Source organism: Lacerta agilis, chromosome 16, assembly GCF_009819535.1.
Source record: "Lacerta agilis isolate rLacAgi1 chromosome 16, rLacAgi1.pri, whole genome shotgun sequence".
NCBI lineage: Eukaryota > Metazoa > Chordata > Lepidosauria > Squamata > Lacertidae > Lacerta > Lacerta agilis.
This window is the reverse complement of record NC_046327.1, coordinates 36,854,037-36,880,577: the sequence shown is the minus strand read 5'-3', so window position 1 is coordinate 36,880,577 and position 26,541 is coordinate 36,854,037. Positions and strand designations below refer to the sequence as shown.

At 48.5% G+C, this 26,541-nt stretch overlaps 1 protein-coding gene across 1 annotated transcript in view; it reads left to right on the top strand.

Annotated features, from left to right (window-relative positions):
- Positions 1 to 4,939: 4,939 nt before the first annotated feature.
- SLC6A8 (solute carrier family 6 member 8) overlaps positions 4,940 to 26,541 on the top strand; it is a 30,846-nt gene continuing 9,244 nt past the window's right edge. Inside the window, 9 exon segments of the mRNA XM_033173692.1 lie at positions 4,940 to 5,286; positions 12,805 to 12,936; positions 13,927 to 14,179; positions 14,332 to 14,464; positions 17,798 to 17,932; positions 18,532 to 18,635; positions 21,693 to 21,817; positions 25,422 to 25,534; positions 25,687 to 25,824. Coding sequence (XP_033029583.1) covers positions 5,028 to 5,286; positions 12,805 to 12,936; positions 13,927 to 14,179; positions 14,332 to 14,464; positions 17,798 to 17,932; positions 18,532 to 18,635; positions 21,693 to 21,817; positions 25,422 to 25,534; positions 25,687 to 25,824 — 1,392 coding nt within the window. The 5' untranslated portion in view covers positions 4,940 to 5,027.

Genomic DNA, 26,541 nt, shown 5'->3' with positions numbered 1-26,541 from the left:
AACTCTAAAGCAGGGATAGGAGATGTAGTGCCTTCCAGACATTTTGGACTACAACTCCCATTGTCCCTTGTCATCTGCCACGCTGCCTGCAGTGAGTGAGAGTTGTCATCTGACACATCTGAAGGGCACCATGTTTGCTTCTCCTGCCCTAAAGGGAGATCTTGGCCAGTCCTGTTGAAGGACTCAGTTTGAACCAGGACCAAGAACCTCCTTTCAGTGCCAGAACATGGACTTGGAGCACAGAGCACCTTTGAGCGCATGCACAGGGCATTCATTATGACAAGCAGTCTTGGCACAGCTGGAATGAGGGATCCAGGTCAGTCATTTGAGGAAGGGTTAAGCCCCAGCGCCTGGCATTTTAGAAGTTAAGCACTCCCTAATTTTCGGTGGGCCAAGAATCCAAGGTCCCCTTGTGCTAAAGCAGTGGTGGGAGAAACCTGTGGTTGGATCAATGGGGGTTGCAGTCCAGCAACATCTGCAAGGCTACAGTTTAGCCATCTCTGTGTTAAAGGATAGTATATTCTCTTGACCACAACTGGGAGCTGGTTTAGGAATTATCATGGGGCTTTGTGGTAGCCAAGCAAAGTTATGGTTGCTTGCAGATGATCCAAGACGTGAGGAAAGAACAGGCATGACTGCTGAAGGAAATTGGTGAGGTGAATGCAGGAGTATAAGAGAGTCCCATGCTGGATCAGATCAACAGCTTCTCTAGTTCAGCATCCTGTTTTCCACAGTGACTGCCTATGAGAAGTCCAGAAGCAGGACATGAGGGCAATAGCCCTCTCCCACTGTCATTCCCCAGTGACTGCTGTTCAGAAGCATCTCATCTTCTGGTCATCTGTCATGGGTGCTTTAGTTGAGATTCCTGCATTGAAGGGGGTTGGACTAGATGACCCTTGGGGTCCCTTCCAACAATTCTATGATTCTATGATCTTGGAGGGTAGTATGTAGCCATCAGAGGTCACATGAGTCCTGAAACCCTGCAAATAATGGAGCCGCTGGAGAGCTAGCAGGTGAGGAGGGAGTGGTTGTATGGCTTGGAGGGAGAAATAGGGCTCACTGGTGCTTACCCCAGCCCCCAAAATATTGTGTTCCCCCCCTCCATTACAATACAGTACAAATACAACTAAAACATACACATCAAACATATGCATACCATTCATTAAGGCATAGGAAAACTTCCATATAAATTAAGGCCCAATTTTTAGTTGCTCATGAAAATCAGTAAAAGAGTCTCATCATGTCTCCTTCTTGCCAATGCAAAGAGCAAATGCATGCATTTAGTTTATTCTGCCATTTTGGCTGCTCTCCATATTTTGGTTAACTGCTTGAAGGCTTGTTAGCCTAAGTCTAGTGGCCCAAACGACAAGTAATGGCTCCACGGGCACAGTGAGCCATGAGCCTTTTTCGAAGTCTAAAATATGTGGAGTGAAACTGACAAAAAAAGGCACGTACAAAGTCCAGAAGCAAAATCCTGTTGCAACGAAAACAACAAAATAGCCTTGTGGCGCCCTAAAGACTAACACGTTTGTTGTGAAATAAGCATTCATGGGCCATAGTCCACAAGGGAGCATCTGACGGAGGCTCTAGCTTATAAAATATTATAAAACAATAACCTTGTGAAGCACGTAATTCCCTACATCAGGTGTGGGGAACCTTTGGCCCTCCAGATGTTGATGAATAACAACTCCCATCAGCCCCAGTAAGGATGGCCAGTACTGGATTTTGGGTGGTGTAGTCTCCACTTTTTGTAGTAATAATAACTATCCATTTATTTAAGGAAGTGAGAGCTGGACCATAAAAAAGGCTGATCGCCAAAGAATTGATGCTTTTGAATTACAGTGCTGGAGGAGACTCTTAAGAATCCCATGGACTGCAAAAAAATCAAACATATCAATTCTTAAAGAAATCAGCCCTGAGTGCTCACTAGAAGGACAGATCCTGAAGTTGAGGCTCCAGTACTTTGGCCACCTCATGAGAAGAGAAGACTCCCTGGGAAAGATGGAGGGCACAAGGAGAAGGGGACGACAGAGGATGAAATGGTTGGACAGTGTTCTCGAAGCTACTAACATGAGTTTGGCCAAACTGCGAGAGGCAGTGAAGGATAGGTGTGCCTGGCGTGCTCTGGTCCATGGGGTCACGAAGAGTCAGAAACGACTGAACAACAACAACATCATCATAAATTGCCTAAACTATATCTTCAATGACTATGCAGCAGGTGGAATATATTTATACTGGATAAATCCTAAAAAAGCTAAGAAATATTGATGAAGATGTAAAAAAAAAAACTTGATGAAGTAGATTTCTATCAGCTGGGTATCATTGTGATAGTGTACCTTTAAGAATACTGAATGTTACTAAATAGGTCTGAGTTACGTGTGTGTTGTGGTGCCAAAGTGTTAGAAGACAAGAGTTGTGTGCACTACATCAGAACTGGCCTGTGTCTGCTAAGGTAGCTGACTGCCATTATTTATAGTGGAGGACACTGATCCATTGTAATTGCTGAAGTACTGTGTCCAATTCTGGGTACAACAGTTTAAGAGGGATGTTGACAAGCTGGAACATGTGCAGAGGAGGCCAACCAAGATGATCAAGGGACTGGAAACGGAGCCTTATGAGGAATAGTTGAAGGAGCTGGTATGTTAAACCTGGGAAATAGGAGACTGAGAAGAGATATGATAGCCATCTTCAAATATCTCAAGGCTTGTCACATGGAAGAGGGAACAAGCTTGTTTTCTCCTGCTCTGGAGGGTAGGACTCGAACCAATGGTTTCAAGTTACATGAAAGGAGATTCCAACTAAATGTCAGAAAAAAACTTTCTTACAGTAAGAGCTGTTCGATGGTGAAATGATCTCCCTCAGACTCTCCTTCCTAGGAGGGTTTTGAGCAGAGCTTGGATGGCCATCTGTCATGGATGCTTTAGTTGAGATTCATGCATTGCAGGGGGTTGGACTAGATGACCCTCAGGATCCCTTCCAACTCTACACAATTCTATGATTCTAAGATTCAACTTCCAGCCTAGTCGACTTCTGTATGTGGGATTGCGAGGTGGAGAGAAGGGGAAATATTTTTTTTTCTTTCACCTTAGACAGCTAAATGCATTGGGCCAGCCAGTAACTCTATTTAGGACTGCAGCCAAAGTCTTTTAAGGTGTCACATGACTCTGCTGCTTCTCATGTGTGAAGGGCCTTGTATCGCTGAGTGACTACCAGCCCTCCTGACACATATGAGTCTGCAGCACGGGGTATTTGTGGGGGAGGGCACACTAAGACTTGAGCTGAAGAGGGTTTTTTGCTTCATTTAAAGCAGACTTTGTCAATCTTCAGATATTTTAAACAAGGGTGGTCCAATGTGTGGCCTGAGGGCCATGTGTAGCCCTTGAGGCCTTTTTGGGTGACCCCCTCGGCAACATTTGACACCCCCTCATCATCCCCCCCAGTCCTCCTGCTGCCTTCCCAAAGCCCAATGCTTTGGGAATGAGGTGTGGGGCTCTAGGACCCCGTGGAAGTATTGCTGGGGTGGGCCCACTTGGAATGAAGAGGTGGACGGACCTCTCTGTTTTAGACTAAAACTACCCTCGATCCCAGGCTGATGGGAGTTGTAGTCCAAAACATCTGGAGGGCATCAATGGGAGGTGGGAAGATAGATGCATAAAGTGGATGCGAGCAGGTTTTGAAATTATCCCGTGCACATTACAGGATTATCTACAACAATGAGCAGAAGAAGGCATAATTCAGAGGTTTAATCCGTAGCTGCTAGGGAGGCAGCCACAACAAAGAGAAGAGAGTCTTGGGTTAAAGCACAGTTAGGAAAGTGCCGCCCGCGGGGAAGGGGGACTCGGGGGAGGGGAGCTGTCTGCTGTCATAGACTAACGGCTGCGATCCTAAGCCTGCTGAACAAGGAAGTACGTCCAGTTTTATTGAAGGAGGCGAAATCGGCCGACGAGGCCGGCGCTGCAAGGCACCAAGCCTTAACTCCCAGGCTCCGGTCGCAGGAGATATTAGGGGGCGCATGTGAGGAAGAGTATTGGGGACCACCGAGCAGCAGAGGCGGATGTTGCGGCTGATTTCTTTGGGGATATTTACAGCTGGATGGATCCTAGCAGGCATATTCAGCAGCGCCCTAAAGACGATGGGCTGCCGCCGCCTTTCTCTCTAAACGCAGGTCGCGTCGCGAAAACCTCTCCCTTCGGAGAGGGAGGTGAATATTCCGGATGGATCCGTGCGTGCAGCTGCAGCCTCCTGCGGAGCGAGGGGGAGAGCGCAGGTGCAATGGGGGTGGGCTGGTGGGTGGGGGGGTGGGAAGCAGCACTTCCTCTGGGCAGAGGAGGACAGACACCCCCACACACACACTCCCACCGACCTGCACCCCGTCTCTCCCTCCTCGCGGCCGCCGCCGTAGCTGGAGCGCAGCGCGGAGCAGGCGGGAGGAGGAGCCGGCGGCGCCGCGGCGGATCCCGGCGGCGGCAGGCGCGGGGGCGGGAAGGAGGGATCCTGACGGAGCGTGACGTCACGCGCGCTCCCTCCAGCTGCCTTCGAGGGAGGCGAGTGAGCGGCGGCGGCGGCGGCAGAAGCGCAAAGGGAGCCGAGGCAGACAGGCGCGCAGCAGAAGGGAAGGGCTCACCGACCCCGCTCCGCCCGCGGCCCCTGCTGAGCCTCCGGGCCGGCCACTGCGGGGGTATCCCCCGCTCGGCTGCCCTCGCCGACCTTCGCCCTCCAGCAACTCCCTTCCCGCGTCCACTGAACACATGAGGTTTTTCAGGTTGACCTTCAAGTGCTTCGTGGATTGTTTCTGAGTCCCCCCGGACTCGCCCCCCTGCGCTCCCCCCACCGAGCCCCTGCTGCCCCAGCGAGACCCCCCCCCCTCTCTGCCGGCGCCCCCGCCCGCCGCCTGCCGCGAGCCCCTTCCAGAGGGGCACCGGCTCCCGCCGAGACCTCCGACGCGCCCGCCTGCCCGCCTTCCTTGGAGCATCGCCCCGATTCGCCTGGAGGGGGGCGGCAGGGACTCGGGGTCCCCCCCGGGCGCCATGGCCAAGGGGGCTTCGTCGGACAGCAGCGGCTGCGGCGGCATCTACAGCGTCTCCGTGGAGCAGCAGGACAAAAAGGCCGCCATGTGCCCGGGCAAAGGGGAGGCCGCGGACCCTCCTGGGCCGACCGTGGCCCTGCCGCCCCCCGAGAGGGAGACGTGGACCCGGCAGATGGATTTTATCATGTCCTGCGTGGGCTTCGCCGTGGGGCTGGGCAACGTGTGGCGCTTCCCTTACCTGTGCTACAAGAACGGGGGAGGTGAGCAGCTGCGGGCACGTGCCGGGGGGCGGGGTGCAACTACGGGTGTCCCGTCAGAAGGGCGCCCACCGAGGGGGGGAGGCGGGAGGGTGCTGCCGCTTAGGTGTGACTGAGGGAGCAATTCCTCAGCAGGCGGGGATCGGGCTCTGAGAGGCGAACCTCTAGCAGGGGAATTTTTTGCAGAAGCCGAGAGGCAGGGTGGTCCCCCCCCCCCCCTCCGTAGAAGTATGTCCAAGATCCAAGGTAGTGGGGAGCGTCGACAGGCGTTCAGCCTTGAAACGGATCTCCAGGCGTCCCTTCCTATCTATTCCCTGAACAAAAGGACTGCTGTGTTCCATTCACGGACTCACGGCAACAAGAGCAAAAAAGTGGGGGGGAAATATAGCTTGGGATTCATTGGGAGAAAAGAGAGAGGGCCCCTTTCTTACAAAAAAGGAGGACGCAGGCACGTCTGCTTTTGGCCCCAGACGCTGTTTCAAAAGTCAAGGCACACGTGGAAAGAACATGTCTCTTGGCATGTGTAGAATCTCTTTCCCTTCCTAATGAATGACCACAGCCAACCTTCATGCATCTGGGATCAAGCTCCTGGGTAATCTTCAGCTCCAGAAGGACCTCACATTTTAGAACTGAAACACCCTCCCTTGAAAAATGAGTCATGGCATCACTTGACATAAAGGAATCTTGCCAGGTTGAAATTCTGGAGGCAACAGATAGAAAGAATCTGGAGGTGAGGTGCTTGGGGGGGGGGGTCCTAGTTATTGTCCTGTAAAAAGGGACCAGAGGTGCCTATTTGAATAAAATATTTTTGGGTGGGACAGGTAAGTCCTGCCCTGTCACCCTTAGTAGCCTCCATTATCCAGTCACTTGCCTTCCTTCACAGTCGGGCTACTTCAACCTACAATTGTGGACCAAACTAGATGGTACAAGGGAAGTGAGGGGGGCACCTTGTCCGCCCCCTGCCTGCTGATTTATGTGGAAAATCCTGTCTCCCTACCCTCATTATTATTGCAACGTATTTTTTTCCCCTCTCAGGTAAATTTTGAAAGTGGCCTTGAGCCTAGTTAGCTGCAGGGGGACCCAGCCTCAGAGGAGGCATTTTTAAAAGGGAGAGTTTTGTATACATATGAGAGTAAGCACCCCATTCTCCTGTCCCCATTGGCAAATGTGGCTGCGAACACATGTTCCCTGAGGTAATGTCTAGCTTGATGCTTTGTATGTGAGGGAGCACACAGGTGGGAGGAGATATTTTATTTTTCAGTCTATCCCATTTAGATCTTCTCATTTCTCCAAGGAGGTGGCACACATGGTTGCCCCCCTGGCCCATTTTAGCCCCACTACAACACTGTCAGGGAGGTTAGGCTGAGAGGGAGTGACAGGCTCAAGGTCACCCAAAGAGTTCTGTGGCGGAGTGAGAATTTGAACCCCTCAGGTCCTCGCCATCTGATGCTCTAAGCCAGGGGTAGGCAACCTAAGGCCCGTGGGCCAGATGCGGCCCAATCGCCTTCTCAATCCGGCCCACAGACGGTCCGGGATTCAGCATGTTTTTACATGAGTAGAATGTGTCCTTTTATTTAAAATGCATCTCTGGGTTATTTGTGGGGCATAGGAATTCGTTCATTCCCCCCCCCAAAAAAAATACAGCCCGGCCCACCACATGCTCTGACGGATGGTGGACCAGCCCACAGCTGAAAAAGGTTCCTGACCCCTGCTCTAAGCACTGCCTTCTTCAGGTTCTCCCAAAACAGATGGGCCTGTTATTTCTTAGATTCCGTGGGGCCCAAATGTCCTCTTGAGGCAAACCATGTCTCAGTAAGTAATAAAATAACATATACGTGAAGCAAACGTCCCCTGGCATCAGCCAAGGGTGTACTGGGCGCAGTGACCGCTGCCTGAATCTGCAGAGAACCTGAACAGACAAGAGCTCTTGGGCAGATCTGCTTGCACTCATTAAATCTCAATAGAGCACCAGACCGTTAAGGTCAAGGATGACACATCAGGCCACCGTCAGCACCAACCACCTCGCGATTGGTCCATTTTTAACTGATGAAGCAGGGGGTGGGGGTGGAGACGGAAGTCAATGGGAAGCGAGGATCAATTTGTTTCCACACAGGTGTGTTTAATTGGCACAACATGGTGCAGGAAGCAAGTGTTGTCAAACTACAATGGAAGGACAAATCTGCCAGGGAGAGATGGGAAAGAGGCAGGCAGGCACTGCCAGGGCTTTTTAGCTGAGCCCCAGGACCTGTTTCCAAAACATGAAACACAGGAAGATCCAGAGATGTCCGGAGTATGCTCTGTACATGCTCAGATGAAAGCCCCACATCCTAAAGGTTGCCATGTCAACTCCCATACACCTTGGCTTACATGCCAGAGGGCACAGATTTTCAGGCCAGCCTGCATTCTTTCCTGATGCCTATCAGTTTAAAAATTAATTGAAAAGAAATAAAAGAAATTAAGTGTTGGGGCTGGTGGTGGTGGGTATCCATCCAGCCTGGAGGTCTGAATCCCACCATGCCATTGGCACATGACCTCAGCACTGCTCCATTCCTGATCAAGTGTCATGTGACTATAGGGCATGATGCCAAGTCTTTCATCTCATTCACCCCCAGGCTGGGTTTTTTCCCCTCATTGCCTTTTGAAAGCGAGGAAACAAAAACAGAAAGTCAGAAGTTATCCTTCAAGGGGAAGCATTCCTTGTGCTGGCCGGGAAGAAAGTGGGATGATGAAATCACAGCTCTGGTGGTGTGACATGTATCAAGTCACACACACACACACACACACACACACACACAAGCCAGTTGCTCCCTGGTGAAGTGACCTGGCCCAGCTGACAAGTCTGCATAGATGTCCCCCTGCCAAGTGCTCTCTGTGATGTGTGTGCCTTTGTGCAGCGCCAACATGGTGCTGGGCTTGGACAGGGCAGCCCAGGTATCAAACCTCAATCGAGTTGTGAAGCTCACCTGGTAACTTTAGGCTTAGTCACTATTTCTTGACCTAATCTACCTCACAGAATTGTGAAGGTTGTGGGGGTGGGGAAGTGGGGTAACTCGGCTCTTTGGAGGAAGGGTGGGGTAAAAAAAAAATACATAAAATAAATTCAGTGCAGATAGCTCTGGCAGCCCAATGCAAGTGTGTTGTCAGCTTAGCTAGCATAGTGCCAGGGTACTACTAACAAGACTGCTTGCAAACCACATTATCAGCTGCTCCTCCCTCCAGTGGTCTTACTCTTGCATTTTGCTTCCTGCATTAACTGAGGACTAAAAGGTAAAGGGACCCCTGACCATTAGGTCCAGTCGTGTCCAACTCTGGGGTTGCGGTGCTCATCTCGCTTTACTGGCCGAGGGAGCCGGCGTACAGCTTCCGGGTCATGTGGCCAGCATGACTAAGCCGCTTCTGGCGAACCAGAGCAGCGCACGGAAACGGCATTTACCTTCTCGCCGTAGCGGTACCTATTGATCTACTTGCACTTTGATGTGCTTTCGAACTGCTAGGTGGGCAGGAGCTGGGACCAAACAACGGGAGCTCACCCCGTCACAGGGATTCGCACCGCCGACCTTCTGATCAGCAAGCCCTAGGCTCTGTGGTTTAACCCACAGCGCCACCCGCGTCCCAGCTAACTGAGCACTAGACACTTCTAAATAAAATATTGCCATTTTTTATATTAAGAATGCTGTGTATGGTGGTGAGGGGGTGCAACTTATGCTTTGGCAGAAAGTCAGCTCTTCAAGTTGCATTCCTGAAGCCAGTCTATATCTATTACTTGCAGATGACGCATTTAGACAGAACCCACAGATGCCAACCCTTGTTTTCTCATATTAGAGAGAGAAACAAGGAGAAAAATTGCTCAGTCTTGGGTGAGAAGCAGCAGCATTGTGGTCTGCAGACACCTGCTACTGGAACTGGTTAATGAAACTGGAAAAGAAATGGGTACAGCCCCAGATATGTTACGCAGGCACCTCTTAGGTGGAATGAATTATTTCCCCTTTCCACTGGAAAGATCTGGGATCTGTCCTTCCTAGATGTTTTGACACTACTTGTATATCTTGTTATGCTAATAGAGCCTCACTGAATGGAGTAACTGAGCTAACACCCAAGGGATTGCCAAAATCTTGAAATTGGCAAGTGGCCTAGAGATGGTGTGTGTTTGTATGTCTTTGTGTGTGAGAATGGCACATGACTTATTATGCCATTAGAGTGCAGGGTTCCGCTTTCATCCAGCTTCTGTCCCGGGTTCTGAGGAAAGGATTTTAATTTTTTTAATCTTTTTTGTCTGGCTAGCCAAAGAGAGGGGCATGGCAAAATCCACTCCCAGGGTACGCAGTCCATCACTCTTGACTCTCAACCCTGACAGAGTAAAAGTTTAAACTGTTCTAATAACATTTTGAGGCTCATAGGAGCTCGGAGTTGGTGTGAGAGATGATTCAGGCAGTGCAGTGAGCCAGAGCGTTAAAGGGGTCAGGAAGGAAAATACATGGGACTGTGATGCGGAGGTAAACAAAACATGGAGAAAGAATATTTTGGACTGATATGTATCATCACAGTTGGCTGGGGTGGGCAGGCCAGGGTTAAAGTAGCACGTAAGAGTGACTGTCACTGGACAACCTTGCTGGCCTGGGATGACACACACACCCCCCCCGGTCCACCCTGCTTGCTGGGTGCTTTCTAGGGAAAGTGGCCGGACGGGTGTTGGCTTGTGCTGAGACTGGGATAATCCACTGCCACCCCTCTGAGTGAGAGTGATGCAGGGATCCTCCCCTTTTTTAATCTGCAGGCAGCTGACGAAAGCTTCATTTGTATAAAAGCCACAGAAGGGCATAGGGAGACTTGAGTGCAAACGACTTCTGCAGGATTCAGGGGCACAAGCGTGTTGCTCTGTGGCTTACAGGTGAATGTGTGAACTGCCTCAGCTGATAAACACGTATTGCATCAAGAGGAGGTGTGGCAGGAAAGTTCTGTTTGCAGCATTGCACCTGTGTTGGCTCATTCACATGCACAATCTATTGCCTAATTTTGGGTCATCAAGCATTAAACAGACATGTTACCTTGAGGGCCGGGCTAGATTTGCTAGCTAGTCTGCCACGAGGCCTTATTCCTCCAGAGGAGACTGGCGACTCCCTGGTTCTGTGGCCTCAATGGCAAAGAACATCCCTCTCCAACAAGGTCAGCTGGGCCACCAGTCAACTGTGTGCTCAGGGCAGGAATGTGTTAAGATATCACTGGTTTCTCTCATATGTGACTGCAAGTCTCCACAGAATGGAGACTCTTCTGCTTCCAGGGATTCATTTTTCCATTCTGATCAGTTGCATCTCTCTGGCTCATGTTTTCTGGGTATGAATTCCCCTCTCTGATTCAGAAAGAGGTCTATGGAGTCCTTTCCAAATGGCAGCAAAAGCTCTCAGTTGTCCCCATATAAATAGTCATTGTTTAGTGAAAATAATCAGTAGGTTGCATTTCTAATTTCTTTCTCTAATTCCTGCCTTTAATGAGTCACTGGTCTCATATATAAAGGCAACACAAGAGGCATGTTTACACTACACATGTTTGTTGCTATCATAATTGTGTGATTGTCGTGCCTTTCCTCACAGAATCCTGGGAACTGTGCTGAGAATTCCATTGAGGTCCATGGGTTCCCAGAGTTCTTTGCAGAGAAGGAATACCTGCTTAACACTACTGTCTATAGTGTAGATATACACAACATACATTACATTTTTTAAGGATGCTGAATATTAAATTTGTCTAGAAGTTACATTCTCTGTCCTGGATGGCCAGATGCATGGGAGTTAACTACTGTTACTCTGTCGTGTGAGATACACACTTTGCATGTTCTCAGAGGCACATTTTTCTTTTATTACTTCACATATCTCAGCAATTGATTCTGGCTTTGAAACCAAGATGAGTTAAATGAGAGACAATAGCTTTTGAAGCAAAGTGGGAGGCAGCTTGAACAGACACACGGGGCACAATCCTGCTCCTGCGCAGCGCCTGTTCATTTTTCTGCCTCTCAGGACCCAAATGTTTTGGGCCTTTGAAAAACAGATTCCAGGGAGGGTTGGTCCTGTATATCAGGACTAACTCTTAAAGAGATAGAAAACTCTTGTCTTGGATCGAGGTCTTCTGACTGCAGTTGAGACTTCACATGATTGAATGTGTCTGCTCTGTTTAAAACAACAACACCCTGGTATTGTTTTTTAAAAACTAGTACGTCAGGGAGAAGGTGAGGCTAGATTTGCTTCCCCCTGGCATGCTAATTTTCTCTGTGCGGGTATTTATTTGTGGAGCATTATTCAGTCATGTGAGCTTATACCTACACTAAGAAATGGTAGAGGTTTACCCCCTCAGTAGGTAATGAGGCACACTCCAGCATATCTTAATTACATACACTGCCAGAGCCAGGCTCCTTCCACCCTATGAGCACATGTATGTACAGACGAGTGTTTGCAGTCCCTGGACCACGGATGCCCTTTCAAGCATACAGCGATGAATGGGTTCGCTGACCACTGCCCTGCTAATCCCCATGGGAAAGATCTTGCATCTCCAAGATTATCCTCTTAGCCAGGGATTTTCAGGAAGAAGAGCAAGGCTTGGGCCTTCCCATAGCCCAGGGATCTGTGATATAAATAGCATCCCCTGGAGTGGTTCACAGTGAGACCCACGTGCACTGGGAAACACACAGGGCTGTCAGTCACAGCCACAGGGCTGGCCTGCCAAGTGCCTTAGCGATGGCGGCAGGAAAGATGTGGGCTGTTTGGGGAAGCAAGGCTGAGAAGCAGAATCAGCAGCAGGCAGGCGGAACGGCACACTTTGAAGCCAACACGGGGAGTGTGAGAGAAGCCAACCCAAGCTAAGATGGAAGAGCTAGGAGGATAAAAGCTGCAGGGGGGAGAAACAGGGACGAGATATTCTGTATTATAACTATGCCCTTTGCCGCTCCCTAGCAGCTATCCCAGGAATCTGTCCCTCTATATTCTGCAGTCATTTGTACATACTGACTTTCGTGCTGCAAACAAAATATCTCTGAATGAAGCTGGAAGGTTATGCTTCAGTTAAAATGGGAGGAGGCAGCGGCATGAAGAAGCATTGGTTCAAGCTGCAATTCCATGGAATCGCAGAAAGCCACAGTTATCAGTTCTAGAAGCAAAGCTTCAGCTTCCTAAGAATGGCAGTTTTATATATGTGCTTCTACTCCTTTATGACAGCAAACAATATGCTTCAGGGTGTGCTGGTGACGTCAGAAAACAAAAGGCTGAATAGGATTTCTAACAGTTTGCATTCCAGTGTCCAGTGTCGACAATTAGAAGCAGGACAAAATGTGCAAAGCATGAGAAGTCATGCAAATTTCTGTACTTTATACATGGCACAGAAATAAGCTTTTTTTGGCGCAGAATTTGGGTTACCTTGCTACAGATTTTTATTATTATTTTAGTACAGAACACATAGGCCAGCCCATAGCTGGGGGGGGGGCTGGGATTGAAGAATGAGGGATATGTTGCTTACTTTGTGCTGCTCACCTGGCCACAGGTGTTTTCCTCATCCCTTACCTTCTTATTGCCCTCATTGGCGGGATTCCCATCTTCTTCCTGGAAATTTCCTTGGGGCAGTTCATGAAGGCCGGGAGCATCAACGTATGGAACATCGCACCAGTGTTCAAAGGTAAGAGACTCCTTTACCTGGCGCCTGACTTGCCTCTCCTCCTCCTCCTCCTCCTCCCCACTCCAAATCTGGGACTGGTTCACAACAGGTTCTTGCTTGCAATGGAAGGTCCGGCACCTCAGCCGTTTTGGAGTGTATGCCTGTCTGCACCTCCACCTAACCTCCACCTCCTCCTGCCACCAAAGGGGCCTTGGGTGCCCCTCGCCCCACGCAGGCTTCTGGGGCTTACCTGGGAACAGCAGGGAACAACACTTAAGCAGTGCTATAAGCCACCATTTAGGCTGTAGCCCTTTCCCAGCCTCTCTAACCTAGCCAGTTTTGCTGATCTGTATCTGGTTTTGAGCAGAGAGCCCCACCTATTACTATGTAAATTTCATTCATACTGTACATGCTGCTATATGAAGCGGAAGTGTGAATCCAGTCTACATCAGACGTGTAGGAGAGTGGAGGAGTGAGGTCAGGGATTGACAGTCATCCATGTTAGCAGATAGCAGGAGAATAAGAAAGCTGAGGCAAGATGGAAGTGTCCTAAAGTAATAAAAAATAATAAAAAGGAAGAGGCTGCAGGGAGACTTCATGATTCTTCAGGAGCTCACAATGTTGTATTGCCTGCAGGAATCATATTGAGAATCTTGGCTTTCATTAAAAAAGAAAAGTTTCTAGCCCTTATGGCTGTGAAGGGCTATTGAAATCTCAGAAGCCAGAGAGGTGGCAGAATAAGATGCCCACCTTATTCTGGAGATGGGGCTTCAATCCTTCCCTTGTTCCCCATTCCTTCCCATAAGGGGCAGAAGCAGAATAAACTGTTGTGCTGGTGTGCTTAATTTGCACAATCTATACAGGTTTCGGAATCTGAGTTTTCCCGCTGCACACACACCACCCAGTACGATTGCAGGAGGCAGGCGTGGCACCGACGCTTTTGAGCCGCCTGAAGAAGTGGCACCTCATTGCCCCGGGCTCCTCTTTTCACGCAGCTCCTCTCTTCCACAGGACTGGGCTTTGCCTCTATGGTGATCGTCTTCTATTGCAACACCTACTACATCATGGTGCTTGCCTGGGGTTTCTATTACCTGGTGAAATCTTTTACGGCCACCTTGCCCTGGGCAACCTGCGGGAACCCCTGGAACTCTGATGAATGTGTGGAGATCTTCCGGCATGAGGACTGCGCCAACGGCACCGCCACAGGCAACCTTACCTGTGACGAGCTCTCCGACAAGAGGTCGCCTGTCATCGAGTTTTGGGAGTGAGTGCTGGCATACACTGGCTAGTCATTACTCCTGGGATGAACTGGGTTGGCTTGGGCAAAACCCACTGATCCAAATAGACCTCCAAGCCCCTCTCCTCCTCACCTGCCACACCCTGGCCGGTGCTCACTTTTTCTCTCCCTGATTACAGGAACAAGGTGCTGCGTCTGTCAGGAGGCCTGGAGCTCCCTGGTGAGATCAACTGGGAGGTGACCCTCTGTCTGCTAGCCTGCTGGGTCCTTGTCTACTTCTGTGTCTGGAAGGGTGTCAAGTCCACAGGAAAGGTAGGGGGCTTGGGGAGGTGGCATGACTCCAGGGGCAGGAGCAAGGAGAGAAACGTGTAGGTCAATCGGGGCAGAGGTCATCCAGGACTCTTGGCAGGGTAGGCAATTCTCCTCAGAGGAGCCACCAGCACCGGCATTTGCCTCCTTTAGGAATAGCCAACATGGTGCCCCCCACAGGTTTCTAGACTCCCATCAGCTCCAGCAAGCATAGCCAGTGGTCAGGGGCGATGAGAGTTGCAGTTCAGCAGTGTCTGGAAGGCTCTTGTTATGTATTGGGTTTAACACATGTTATGATTCTAACCAGTCGTAGAAGCGTAGGTGGACGAAAGTTCTAATGGCAAGCTCTGTCAACTGTCAACTGCCAACTGGCAGTTCTTGTTGGGGCTTTCAGAGTGTGTTCTTCTTTAATATGGGAGTGAGCTGTTGAATAAACGAAGTTACATTGGGCTTCTGACTTTTCCTGAGTATTTAATATTGGCGACGAAGGTGGGATTCATGAGCTCCCGCTAGATACCAGAGGCCTGAGACTGCAACGCAGCACAGCCGCCTGCGAAGCCCCGGAAACGAGACCGTGTTATCTCTGTTCTCTCACACCCCCCCAGTTTCTGTCCTGTGTGACAGACCTATCTGCCTAAAAGAGCCCCAGATCCACTACTTGAGGACGCTACCTCATATCATGTCAACTGCGGCTTCCTCAGGAACAAGTTTTGACAGCCACAGCCGAACACTCCCTTTCTCTGTCTTGTCCTGATGGCAAAAATATACCTGGTTAGACAGTAGGGTAAACATTATCTAAATAAGTAAGCAAACAATAAATTTTGTGTGAGGAAAACTTGAACGTTCCCACTCAATGAATCACCCGAGGAATTTTGAAACCGGTTCCAATAAGATTATTAGGAATTCCTGGGGGATGGAATGTTCTTAGTCAAACAGTTTTGTGGGTGTCATTTCTCTTTCTCACGCACAGATACTGTTTGACGTCTGCTAGGAGTCTGGGGAAGTTGAGGCAGCTTTCTACGCATACGTTCTCCCACCGCTGTCAGAGACAGTCAGTTGCTGGGAAATACAGCTGGGGAATTGCTGCTGTGCTCAGGTCTTGCTTGCATGCTTCCCACAGGCATCTGGTTCGCCCCTGTGAACAGGATGCTGGACTAGATGGGCCTTTGGCCTGATCCAGCAGGCGTCTTCTTATGTTCTTGAGATCTGGCACCTGGCCAAAATAGAGGCCTCTTTATTCACCTAAAGTGACATTTGATGCACAAGCACCTGAGGAAAGCAGGAAAGTGTTTTGACAAAGCTGAAAACCTTTTCTCAGTAGGGCTCCATGCCTACACCCCTAAGTTGGCATTTGCGTTTCGGAGAGCGGTCTTGTGGAGCGCAGGACGGAACATATGAAAACTGCTTTATACTGAGTCCCACCACTAGGCTGTCTAGCCTGAGTAGCAGCTGCTCCCCCAAGACCTCAAGGGAGAAAAAATGACATGGTGCTGACTATATGTCAGGCTTTCCTTTCTTAGCCCTGCCTCCTAAGACCCTCTTAAAAAGGGAAATGGCCCATTCCTTTCTGTACACAAAAAAAGAAAGTCACAGTTCTCCATTTGCCATGCAGTATGCATACACAATCTCTCTTTCTGTGTTGCGTGCCTGCGCACACACGTTCCTCTCCTGCTCAGACACCCTGCGCCTGTTCCTCCTATTCCTGTGCATGGCCAGTGCGTTTGAAACCCCACCCGTCAGCAAGTTCCATGCCTGAGAGAGACTGACATTTTTCACCAGACGGCAGCTGGAGGTGGGGGCAGCCGCCTTGAGGCCTCAGCGAGACAGGCACACGTGTGGCTTGGCCTCCCACAGTAGGCCACTGTTGTGTTCACAAGGCTGGCTGAGGAGAGACCTTGGCAGCTGTCTGCCCAGACCCACATACTCTTCCCAGTAGTAGTGGACAACGAGAAGTCCCCAGAGATCCAGAGGAAGGGTGGGAGTGAAGGGGAAGCATTCACAGTTAGGCCTTTATGTTTCTGAGAATGCCAGTCTGAAGAAAGTTGTTAAGGAGTGATGCCAAAGCATCTTTGCAGTAGAGAAACTGTTGATCACCCACAGGCTTAGTAAATTCCCATCAGAAGGAAGCAAGATGAAAGCCAGCTCGTGTGTGTGTGTGTGTGTGTGTGTGTCCATTTCTATCCTGCAACAAAGAATGCTTGTAATCCTGATCGCATTGAGCATCTCAGCAGAGCAAACGTCTGGGGTCATGAGTGCTTAGGACTGCCAAGTCAGCGACTCAGGAGAATAACATCTGTGACTTGAAATTCCTGAATGCAGCAGGAGATGAGTCAGATGTCTCTGTGTGTCGTCCCCCCCCCTCCACCCAGAGCCATAGCTAGGTGATCTTGCACCCCTGGCAGAACCATCCAGATTGCACCCCCCTAGCCATGGATAAATTAACTCTTCTTTCCGCCTCTCCTCCAACCTGCCCCCCCGTCCACCCATTCCTTATGAGGCAATAATCAATATTTATATTTATGGACATATTTTAGCGATTTTGCGGGGGGGGGGCATCACCTGCGCCCCTGGTAGGAGCCCAGCTCACACACACACCCCAGTTACTGCCCTGCCTCCACCTCCCCCCTGCCTGCTATAACGGGCACAGCTCCAGCTGTGTCATGCAGCAGGTGGGGGGGAAGGAGAAGCCTGATGGTGACTGTGGAAGGCAGCCGAGTGGGGGGCAGGAGAGTCATAGCTTCCTGGTCTCCCACAGTTTAGGGGTGCATGTGTGTGACAACTGGGCCTGAGCAATCCATATGTGTGGAGGTCTTCAGTCAGGGCTGACGCACAAGCTACCTTGCCACCTGAGGCAGAAGCGCAGGTGTAGGCCATTCCCCACAAGTCACAGCACATACATAGATGCTGCATGCAAACTGTACCTTTCAAGCGCACTCAAAGCACATCCTTTCCCTCAAAGAATTATGGGCATTGCAGTTTACAACAAAGTGTTTCAAATCCTTTGAAGTGTTTCAAAGGATTTGGTGCATCTTACCCAGTGGGGAAACTTCATTGGTCACCTGACTCCATGTCACACTGCTGCTAAAAGTGCAGGAGGGTGGCCAGTTAAAAAAGTAGCCACTGCAAAATCTCAATAATTTGTGCCCCTTGGCAATGTTGCTCCAAGGAGGTGCTTCAGCTATTCCTTTGCCAAAAATCCTAAGCTTTTCCCAAGTCTTCTTGCACATGTTCTCCCCGCCTCCTGCCCCATTGCCTTCCCAACGCTGAGCAGAGAGCTGAAAAGCGAAGCATTTTCTTTTCAGGCGTAACACACTCCTGCCTCCTCTTTCAACACAGATTGTCTACTTCACTGCTACATTCCCTTACGTGGTGCTCATTATACTGCTAATCCGAGGGGTGATGCTGCCTGGAGCTCAGGATGGGATAATCTACTATCTCAAACCCGACTGGTCCAAACTGGCCTCCCCTCAGGTAAGTGGGAAGCGCAATTGTGAGGGCAGCAGTAGGGTTGCCAACTTGATAACCGGCTTCTGTAGCTTTAGGAGCAACTTAGAATGCAGGAAGCAGCACAGAAGTGGGCAACACCCTTTGGGTGTTGTTGGGCTCCCAACTCCCTTCATCCTCAGCCAGCATGCCCAATGGTGAGAGGTGTTGGAATCCAGCAACATTTAGAAGGCCTCAGGTTCCTCAACCCTGAACACACCACAAGCGCAGCAACGCAAAACAGAAAACATGCAAAAGTCCAGCAGGTGCAGGAGATAAATGTATGGGCGCCAGTTATACAAATCCCAATGCAATTGCAAGCAAATAGCTCTGTGTCAGTGATTTGTTAGGTGACTTACTCCAAAATAGCCACTAGCCTACAGAGGGCTGCAGCCTCTAACTGAAGTATTCACAACATCAAATGTATGCCTGTCACGTACTGCAGATCAAGCTGCTGTTAAGGGCACAATAGCCATGGCTGGTTGAAAAGTTGGCAACTCTCTTCAGAAGGGGCTTGGAGCCAGGACTCCTGGGCTCTTCCCTGTCATACCTCAATCTTTCTCTCTCTCTCTCTTTTTCTCTCCCAGGTGTGGATCGATGCTGGGACCCAAATCTTTTTCTCGTATGCCATAGGACTGGGGGCACTCACTGCCCTGGGCAGCTATAACCGGTTCAACAACAATTGCTATAAGTGAGAGCCCATTTCCTATGCAACCAGGCAGGGCATAGGAAAAATATGCTATGCCCTGTAGGGTTGCCCTCATTTCCCCACCTCTGCTAGCTGGGCTCCTGTCCCTTTAACAGCTGCATGGCAGGTGGAAATTCAACAGACAAAACACATTATCTCCAGGCATTAAAAACCTGGACCGGTTGAATTGTGGATATCATAAATTCATAGTTGGAAGGTTGCTTAGAGGACATAAATCCAACACCCTGCTTGATACGGGATCTGCAAGGCCCAGCATCCTGACAGATGGCAATTTTACCTCTGCTTAAATCTGGGGTGGGAACTTGTGGCCATGCTGGCTGAGGCTCATGGGAGTTGGAGACCAACAACATCTGGAGGGCCACAGGCTCCCCCCCACACACAACCCGGCTTAAAATCCTCCAGCAAAAGAGAACGTTCACCCCTCCCCACACAATCTTCTCCATTGTTCAACAGCTTTGCCCCATAACAATGACTTGATGTGTAGGCAACTCATAAAAACTGAATTTTTTTTTCAGCCTTCAGCTGTAGGCAACCGTAGCCTGATCTTCATCTATTAGCAAGTTGTTTCTGTTTATCTCCATCCCACAAATGTATCACCTGTGATTTCTGCATCTCAACAGGGAGTTTTGCAACATGCAAGAAACAACTGTTTCATTTGCTGGTTTTTCTGGCTAGTTTGGCAATGCTAGATGTCAACCCTACTTGACTGACTTGTCCAGTGTGCAGAACGACTTCCATCCAGTAATAAAACAACAATCACCCAGTAATAAAATAGTACATAATAATTTTGTGGCTGATGAGCACTCTCCCTTTTCTCCTATGTAGAATGGAAGTTATTATGTATGGTGGAATCAGGGTAGGGCAGGGAATGATGTGTCATTTGACTACATCAGCAAGGCCAGAGTCCGGGCAGCCCAGGACTTCCATACACACAGCCCAGGCTTGTGCTCCAGGAAGGTCACTTCAGTGCTGCTAATGCAGAGATTGACTTCACACCTGCAGGTCCACTCCATTGTCTCTCGAGACAGACGGATGCCAACAACAGTGTTAATCAAAGGAAAACAATTATAAAATGTTATTTCTGTAAACTGAATGGACAAGTTATTGGGCACAACCGAATTCTATGCAGGATCATCAAAACTCTCCAGAAGGCTTGACACAATGGGGGGGGTAGGGGGGTAGTGGTGCTGGACGAGACTTGCTTGACAGGTGGGCAGGTGCTTTTCTTTCTACACCAGACTGCCAACCAGGAGCCCTGCAGATATTTTGGACTCGCACTCCCCATCAGCTCCAGCTAGCATGTACTGGCTGGGGCTGGCTTGGAGTTGTAATTCAAACAAACCTGAACAGGTGCATAGAAGCAAGTGACAAGCCTCACTGGAATTCCCTCTTCTACGCAACTATGAAGGAGCAGTTCTGCTTTCATTTTTTTATAGCCATCCTATGGCAGTCAGACCACTGGCAACTGTTTTAACCCCACCCCCCGCAAAAGATCCAAAGATGGTTCTCTGAATCAATTTCATTTTGCCTAGGACTGATTATAGGGAACACTCACTGATTGCAATACTGGGTCTACTAAAATGAAACAGTGCAGGAAATGTTCTCAATTGCAGATACCTTCCAAATCTTCCACTGCTGCCAAACATTTCTGCTCCTGGAAGATTTCCAGCACAATCCCAGGTATCTGTCTACTCAGAAATCCCACTGGTTTTTGGGGGGGCTTACTCCCAGGAAGCATTTCTAGGAGTGCACACTTACCTGGGAATAAGTCCCAATGAAGTCACTGGGTCTTACTCCTGAGTAGACAACGTAGAGGATCACAAAAGGAGACAGGGAAGCCACCAAACTGAATATTTTTGCTGTGCACCTGTATTTAATCATTGCCTCGTATGCACACATGCAAGTCTCACCAAATGCATTAAGGATACAACAACTAGGAGAAGTAATAGGTCCTGTGACAAGTTTCTGGATGTTCTCTCAAGCTGAGCTCTGTGGGTGGGGAGCCCTTGTGGAGGAGAATTATGGACAAGCCAGCCTTTCAGTTCTGAAAGTTCTTTCCACTCTGCACTTCCTCCTCTTGCTGGTGTTGGGTTAAAGCCAGAGATGGGGACCTAGTGTCTTCCAGATTTTGTCAATCCCCCACTGCATCCCCCAACAAGTCAGCATGGCTAATGGTGAGGCATGATGGGAATGGTAGTCCAACCATATATGGAGGGCCACTGTTCCCCATCCCTGGACCTAGCAGCACAATCCAACTTCCTGCCACATGCTCATGGCTGGACACTCTTAAGGTCTCCCTGCCTGGTCCCCATCTCTGTGTTGCCTCCTGCTGCCAGCACATAGACTCCTCCTGACGTGACGTCCATCACATGCATGTGCTTCCAAACACTCAGTCAGTCTTCCTGCCTCTACGCCTCCTGCTACTGATTGTGCTGGGCTCAGAGATACAGCCTCCCTCCCAATCCCACAAGCAGACTCTGAACCCCCACTCCCACTTGCCTCTGTCTCCATGCTTCCTCCTGCTACTGGCTCTAGGCTCCCGGCCATAGACTCCCTCCCACCAGCATGCCATATGCACATGTATGCAGGCATGGCATGTCAAAAGGCCTCCCATCTGCTGCTACTCCATTCGCAGCCTGATTAGACATGCCTAAACCCATTGAAAAACACTGGTGCCTCATATGACATAAGATGGAGTTATATGCTTCACAATAGAGTATTATCTGGTCCTTTAATGTTGCCCACCAGTGTAAAGGATATTTGCAGCTAACGAGATGGTGAATGCATTTGTTGATGGAAAGTCCTTTGGGCCTTTCATTGCATTGCTAAGGATGTCCCACTTTGCGTCTGCTTTTGATTGGAAAGGAAGCTGCCTTGTCAAGAGCCAGAGCAAAGGTCCACCTGGCTCACCACTGACTGGCAACCATTCTCCAGGTTCTCAGGCAGCACAAATCCCCTTCCTCTTCTCTCTCTGCTCTTCTCTTCCTGCCAGCCTGCAGCCCCATTTGATAACTATTACTCTTTGCCTTCCCTCCCCAGAGATGCCATCATCCTGGCTCTGATCAATAGTGGGACCAGCTTCTTCTCTGGCTTTGTGGTCTTCTCCATTCTGGGCTTCATGGCAGCAGAACAAGGAGTTGATATCTCCAAGGTAGCTGAATCTGGTGAGTGCTCAGACCACCTGTCACAGGGTCTCCTCGGGGACTGAGATGCTGGGTTGACTACTACTCTGCAAGAGGCAGTCATGGGACGGAGAACCCTGTGGTTCTCCTCATGTTGGGTTGGCTATCTGTCATTTAAATCTCTCCATAACTGGAACTTGGCATTCATTCCCTTCCCAGCTGGTGAGATAACAGCCACTGTGCTGTAAGCCACAAGGCAGCTCAAGTGGGCCTGACAAAGGGTGCAGGGAAGGCTAATATTTACTTAAAAAGGTAATTGATTCAGAGCAGGGAAAGGGGAAACTGGCCTGCCATATGTTATAGAACCATAGAGTTGGAAGGGACCCCAAGGGTCAGAGAGTCCAACTACCTGCAACGCAGGATCTCAACTAAAGCATCCATGACAGATGACCATCCAACTTCTGCTTAAAAACCTCCACCTCCAAGGAAGGGGATTCCACCACCTTCCAAGGGAGACCATTCCACTGTCAAACAGCTCTTACTGTCAGGAAGTTCTTCCTGGTGTTTAGTCAGAATGTCGTTTCTTGTAACTTGAAACCATTAATTTGAGTCCTACCTACTAGAGCAGGAGAAAACAAGCTTGCTCCATCTTCCACATGACAGCTCTTTAGATATTTAAAGATGGCTATCACATCTCCTCTCAGTCTACTCTTTTCCAGGCTAAACATGTCCAACTCCCTCCATCGTTCCTCATAAGGCTTGGTTTCCAGACCCATAATCATCTTGGTTGCCCTCCTTGGTACATGTTCCAGCTTGTCAATATCCTTAAATTGTAGTGCCCAGAACTGGATACTGGACTCCAGGTGTGGTCTGACCAAGGCAGATAGAGCAGGATTATTACTTCTTATGATTGATACACTATAGTTCTGTAGATGCAACCTAAAATATTAGGTTTTTTGTGTTGTTGTTGTTTTGCTGCTGCATCACACTGTTGACTCACATTAGCTTGTGGTCTACTAAGACCCCTAGATCCTTTTCTCATGTACTATTAGCAAGCAGGTGCCCACCATCTTACATTTGTGCACCAGGTTATTCCCGCCTAAGTCCACAACCTTACATTTGGCCCTACTGAAATTCATTTTGTTACTTTTGGCTCAGTTAGGTCATATTGAATCCTCATTCTGTCTTCTATGGCATTAGCTACCCGCTAGTTTGGGGTCATCTGCAAATTTGATGAGCATCCCCTCAGTTCCTTTATCCAAGTCATTTATAAAGACATTGAACAACAACCAGCTCAAGACAGAACCCTGTGGCACCTCACTGTCACTTTTTTCCAGGATGATGAGGAGCCATTGATGAGTACTCTTTGGGTTTGGTCAGTCAACCAGCAACAAATTCACCTAACATTTACCTCGTCTAGCCCGCATTTTACTTGTTTTTCCACAAGGGTATTCTGGGGGACTTTGTAAAAAATGTTACTGAAATCAAGATACACTGCGTCCACAGCATTCCCCTGATCCACCAAGCTTGTAAATCTATTTAAAAAAAGAAAAAGAAAAGAGATTTATCTGGCATGACTTGTTTTCAATAAACCTATGCTGGATTTTACTAATCACAAGTGCTCACACCCCACCTCTAATCTGCAGGGACCTCACCTCCAGGAATTCTCAAAGATTATAGACAGAGCCTCTGAGATTACAAACTCTTTTAGTGCCCTTGGGTGCAGCTCATCAGGTCCTGGAGATCTGAATTCATTCAAAGTAGCAAGGTGTTTCCCTTAACACCTCTTTTTCTATCTTGGGCTGCAGCTTCCTTCTTGTGTCATTTATTCTGTTATCACCAGGTTGGGCACTGCTTTCCTTTAGGTGAAGACAGAGGCAAAGTAGGTGTTTGAGCAGTTTCACCTTCTCTCTTTGGTTGGACTCCAGCTCTCATCATGCCCATCTAGCATTGCCAATGGTCAGGGGTGATGGGAGTTGGAGTCTAACATGTTTGAAGAGCCACTGGTCTCCCATGCCTGTATTAAAACATGTTTGGATAGCTAGAGCTGTGTAAACTCTGAACAACAACTAACCTCTAGTAAAAGGTAGCTCATATTCTGCACTGCTGCTGGTTTTAGTTAGCGCATAGTTTAGAAGTCTTCACCTTCTCGTGTTTTTTTTCCTGTGCTAAGAAAACATTTCAACTTGAATGTTACTCGAGTTCTAGGACAACAATCTCAGGAAACCCCTTTAGATTCCTATGGTTTGTGGCTACTAGAGATGGAAATGCACTTAATTATATGAGGATACCAAAGAGCAGAGATTCTTTTAAACTGGAGGAAATGAGTTAAGAGGATCTTCTTCGTATCTCTTTATTTGTCCAATTTATGATCTGATGCAGAAATAATAGCAAAAAGGTTTGTTGCATATGACCTGTCCAACTTAGGTTTCAATTTATTTACCAGTATGCTGGTGAATGGTATTAATATTTTGTCCATGTATAAAGTACTCTTGTTGTTGTTTTGCTGCTGTTAAGCTAGGTATGGATTTGTATCATTTTTCTTCATGGCCAGTTAAAAAAGGTGGAATTTAAGTGTTTTGATTAATTTGGTCGTCGTTGTCCCCCCCCAATCATTTATTTACACTGATTTGTGTTGCTTTTAAAGATGCTGTTTGTGAGTATTTGTTTTGTCTTATCAGTGATAAAAACCATGCTTGGTATTCAACTAAGTTTTGCTCAGAGCAGGCATATTGAAATTAATGGACCTAACTTAGTCATGTTCATTCATTGCATTGGGTCTCCTCTGAGTAAACCATAGTTGAATGCCATTTCACGCTTTGATAGTCCAATTTGGTAAAAATAAATAAATTTATGATTGATTGATACTGTGTTCCAAGAAAAGCTAAATTCTGAGACTTCTGCGGATTTATATTGGCCTATTAAGTATAACTGATGGTTAGACAATCTGAATATATAGCAATCTGAATAACGGTACTTTTCCTTCAACCCTCCCTCTTCTAGTTCATAATATCTTAGAATGTGCTGCCCACATACTTCAAAGCCCATAAGGGCTTGAAACTGGTTTTGTTTTGAGGGAGGAAAATGAATGCCGAGATCCTTTGGATGCTGAATGTGAAACCAAAGACCACTTCAGCACTTGCATTGCACAACAATAAAACTGTGTAGGATTAACCAGGACTGCCTGAACTCAGCAGCCACCAAATTCTGGTTTGATGCCAATGTAGTAGGTCCAATAAATTATTCAAATCAATCATGCATAATTTGCTCCACATTAAACCAGAGGAGAACCAGAGAGCTGTGTAGAGCTCTGAGCCCTTGACAGCTGGAGTGGCCACCTCATTTCTGCAGCCCCGGTAACTAGAAGCTTGCTTTATTGTTACTAAATGTGTGCCAGACATTATAGAGATGGACTTCTGCCCTAGGTGCCAACATCAGTGCTTGCATGGGGTACGTGTGACTGAGGCTGGTAGTCAACACTAGTTCTACTCAGAGTAAACCCATTGAAGTTAATGGGCATCACTAACTAAGGTTCCTTAATGTCACTGGGTCCACTCTTGGTTGAATACAGCCCCAACATCCCTGAATGGGACCCACATGTTCCAGCATTCTATGATTGTCTCTTTCCTTCCACCCCTCTTCCCAGGGCCTGGCCTGGCATTTATCGCGTACCCAAGAGCTGTCACTCTGATGCCTGTCGCTCCACTCTGGGCTGCCCTCTTTTTCTTCATGCTGCTGCTCCTGGGCTTGGATAGCCAGGTGAGAGTTTGGGGGCAGGGAGGGCAGGGCGGGAAGTGTTTTCATGAAGGAGGAGGGGAGGGCAAAGCAAGCACATTGCCCGACATCTTACCATTCCCCTTCCTTCTTTCTCCAATCACCTTTCTCTTATATCTCACTCCCCACCTCCACAGTTCGTGGGCGTTGAAGGCTTTATCACTGGCATCCTGGATTTCTTCCCAGCCACCTACACCTTCCGATTCCAGCGAGAGGTCATTGTGGCCGTCTCCTGTGCTGTCTGCTTCTTCCTTGAGCTGTCCATGGTGACCGAGGTATAATACAACAGAGGACCTCCCTCTCTGTGACCTTCTCCCTGCACAAGCATCACTGGAATGAATGAGGAGGACTTGGTGCAGGAGATTTTGTTTATGTAGAAGATTTATACCCCACCTTTCTATCAAAGATCCTCAAGGCAACTTAACAATCTATTGCAATAAGATTTGCACACACACACACACATCTCCTAAAATCTACATAGTCCTGGCAGTCCTTAGCTTTCCTGAGCTCTGCTCTCCCAGGGCAGTTGGAACAGTGTGTTTCTTTCTGGAAGGATAGGGGGAAAGAAGCTCCCTGATGTTCTTCCAGGGGAGCAGAGAATGCAGCTTCCTAGTTGCCCTTGGTCTCAAGTTCTCAGTAGATTGTATTCCATCATCCTTTAATGGCACCCAAAATCTGTGGTCCAAGGTCGCTAGCATTGTTGCTAGTAAATTTGGGCTCCTCCTGCTGCTCTCACAGTCAGATCCAGAATACAAGCAAAGCAAAAAAAAAAAAGTGTAGTAAAATTTTAATTGCCAGTTATTCCTAAACACATGCTAGAACAGAACAAAGCAAAAGATGCATTGATATGGCTTGCATTACTCCAGCTTTCAGGCTGGATAGATTGGAGTCTTTGTTGTTCTACTTGCTGGCAAAGTGGCTGCAATCTGCCTGCAAGACTTTAGATCTGAGTTATGTAACAGTTCAGGTTTAGTGAAGCTTATTTTGCAATG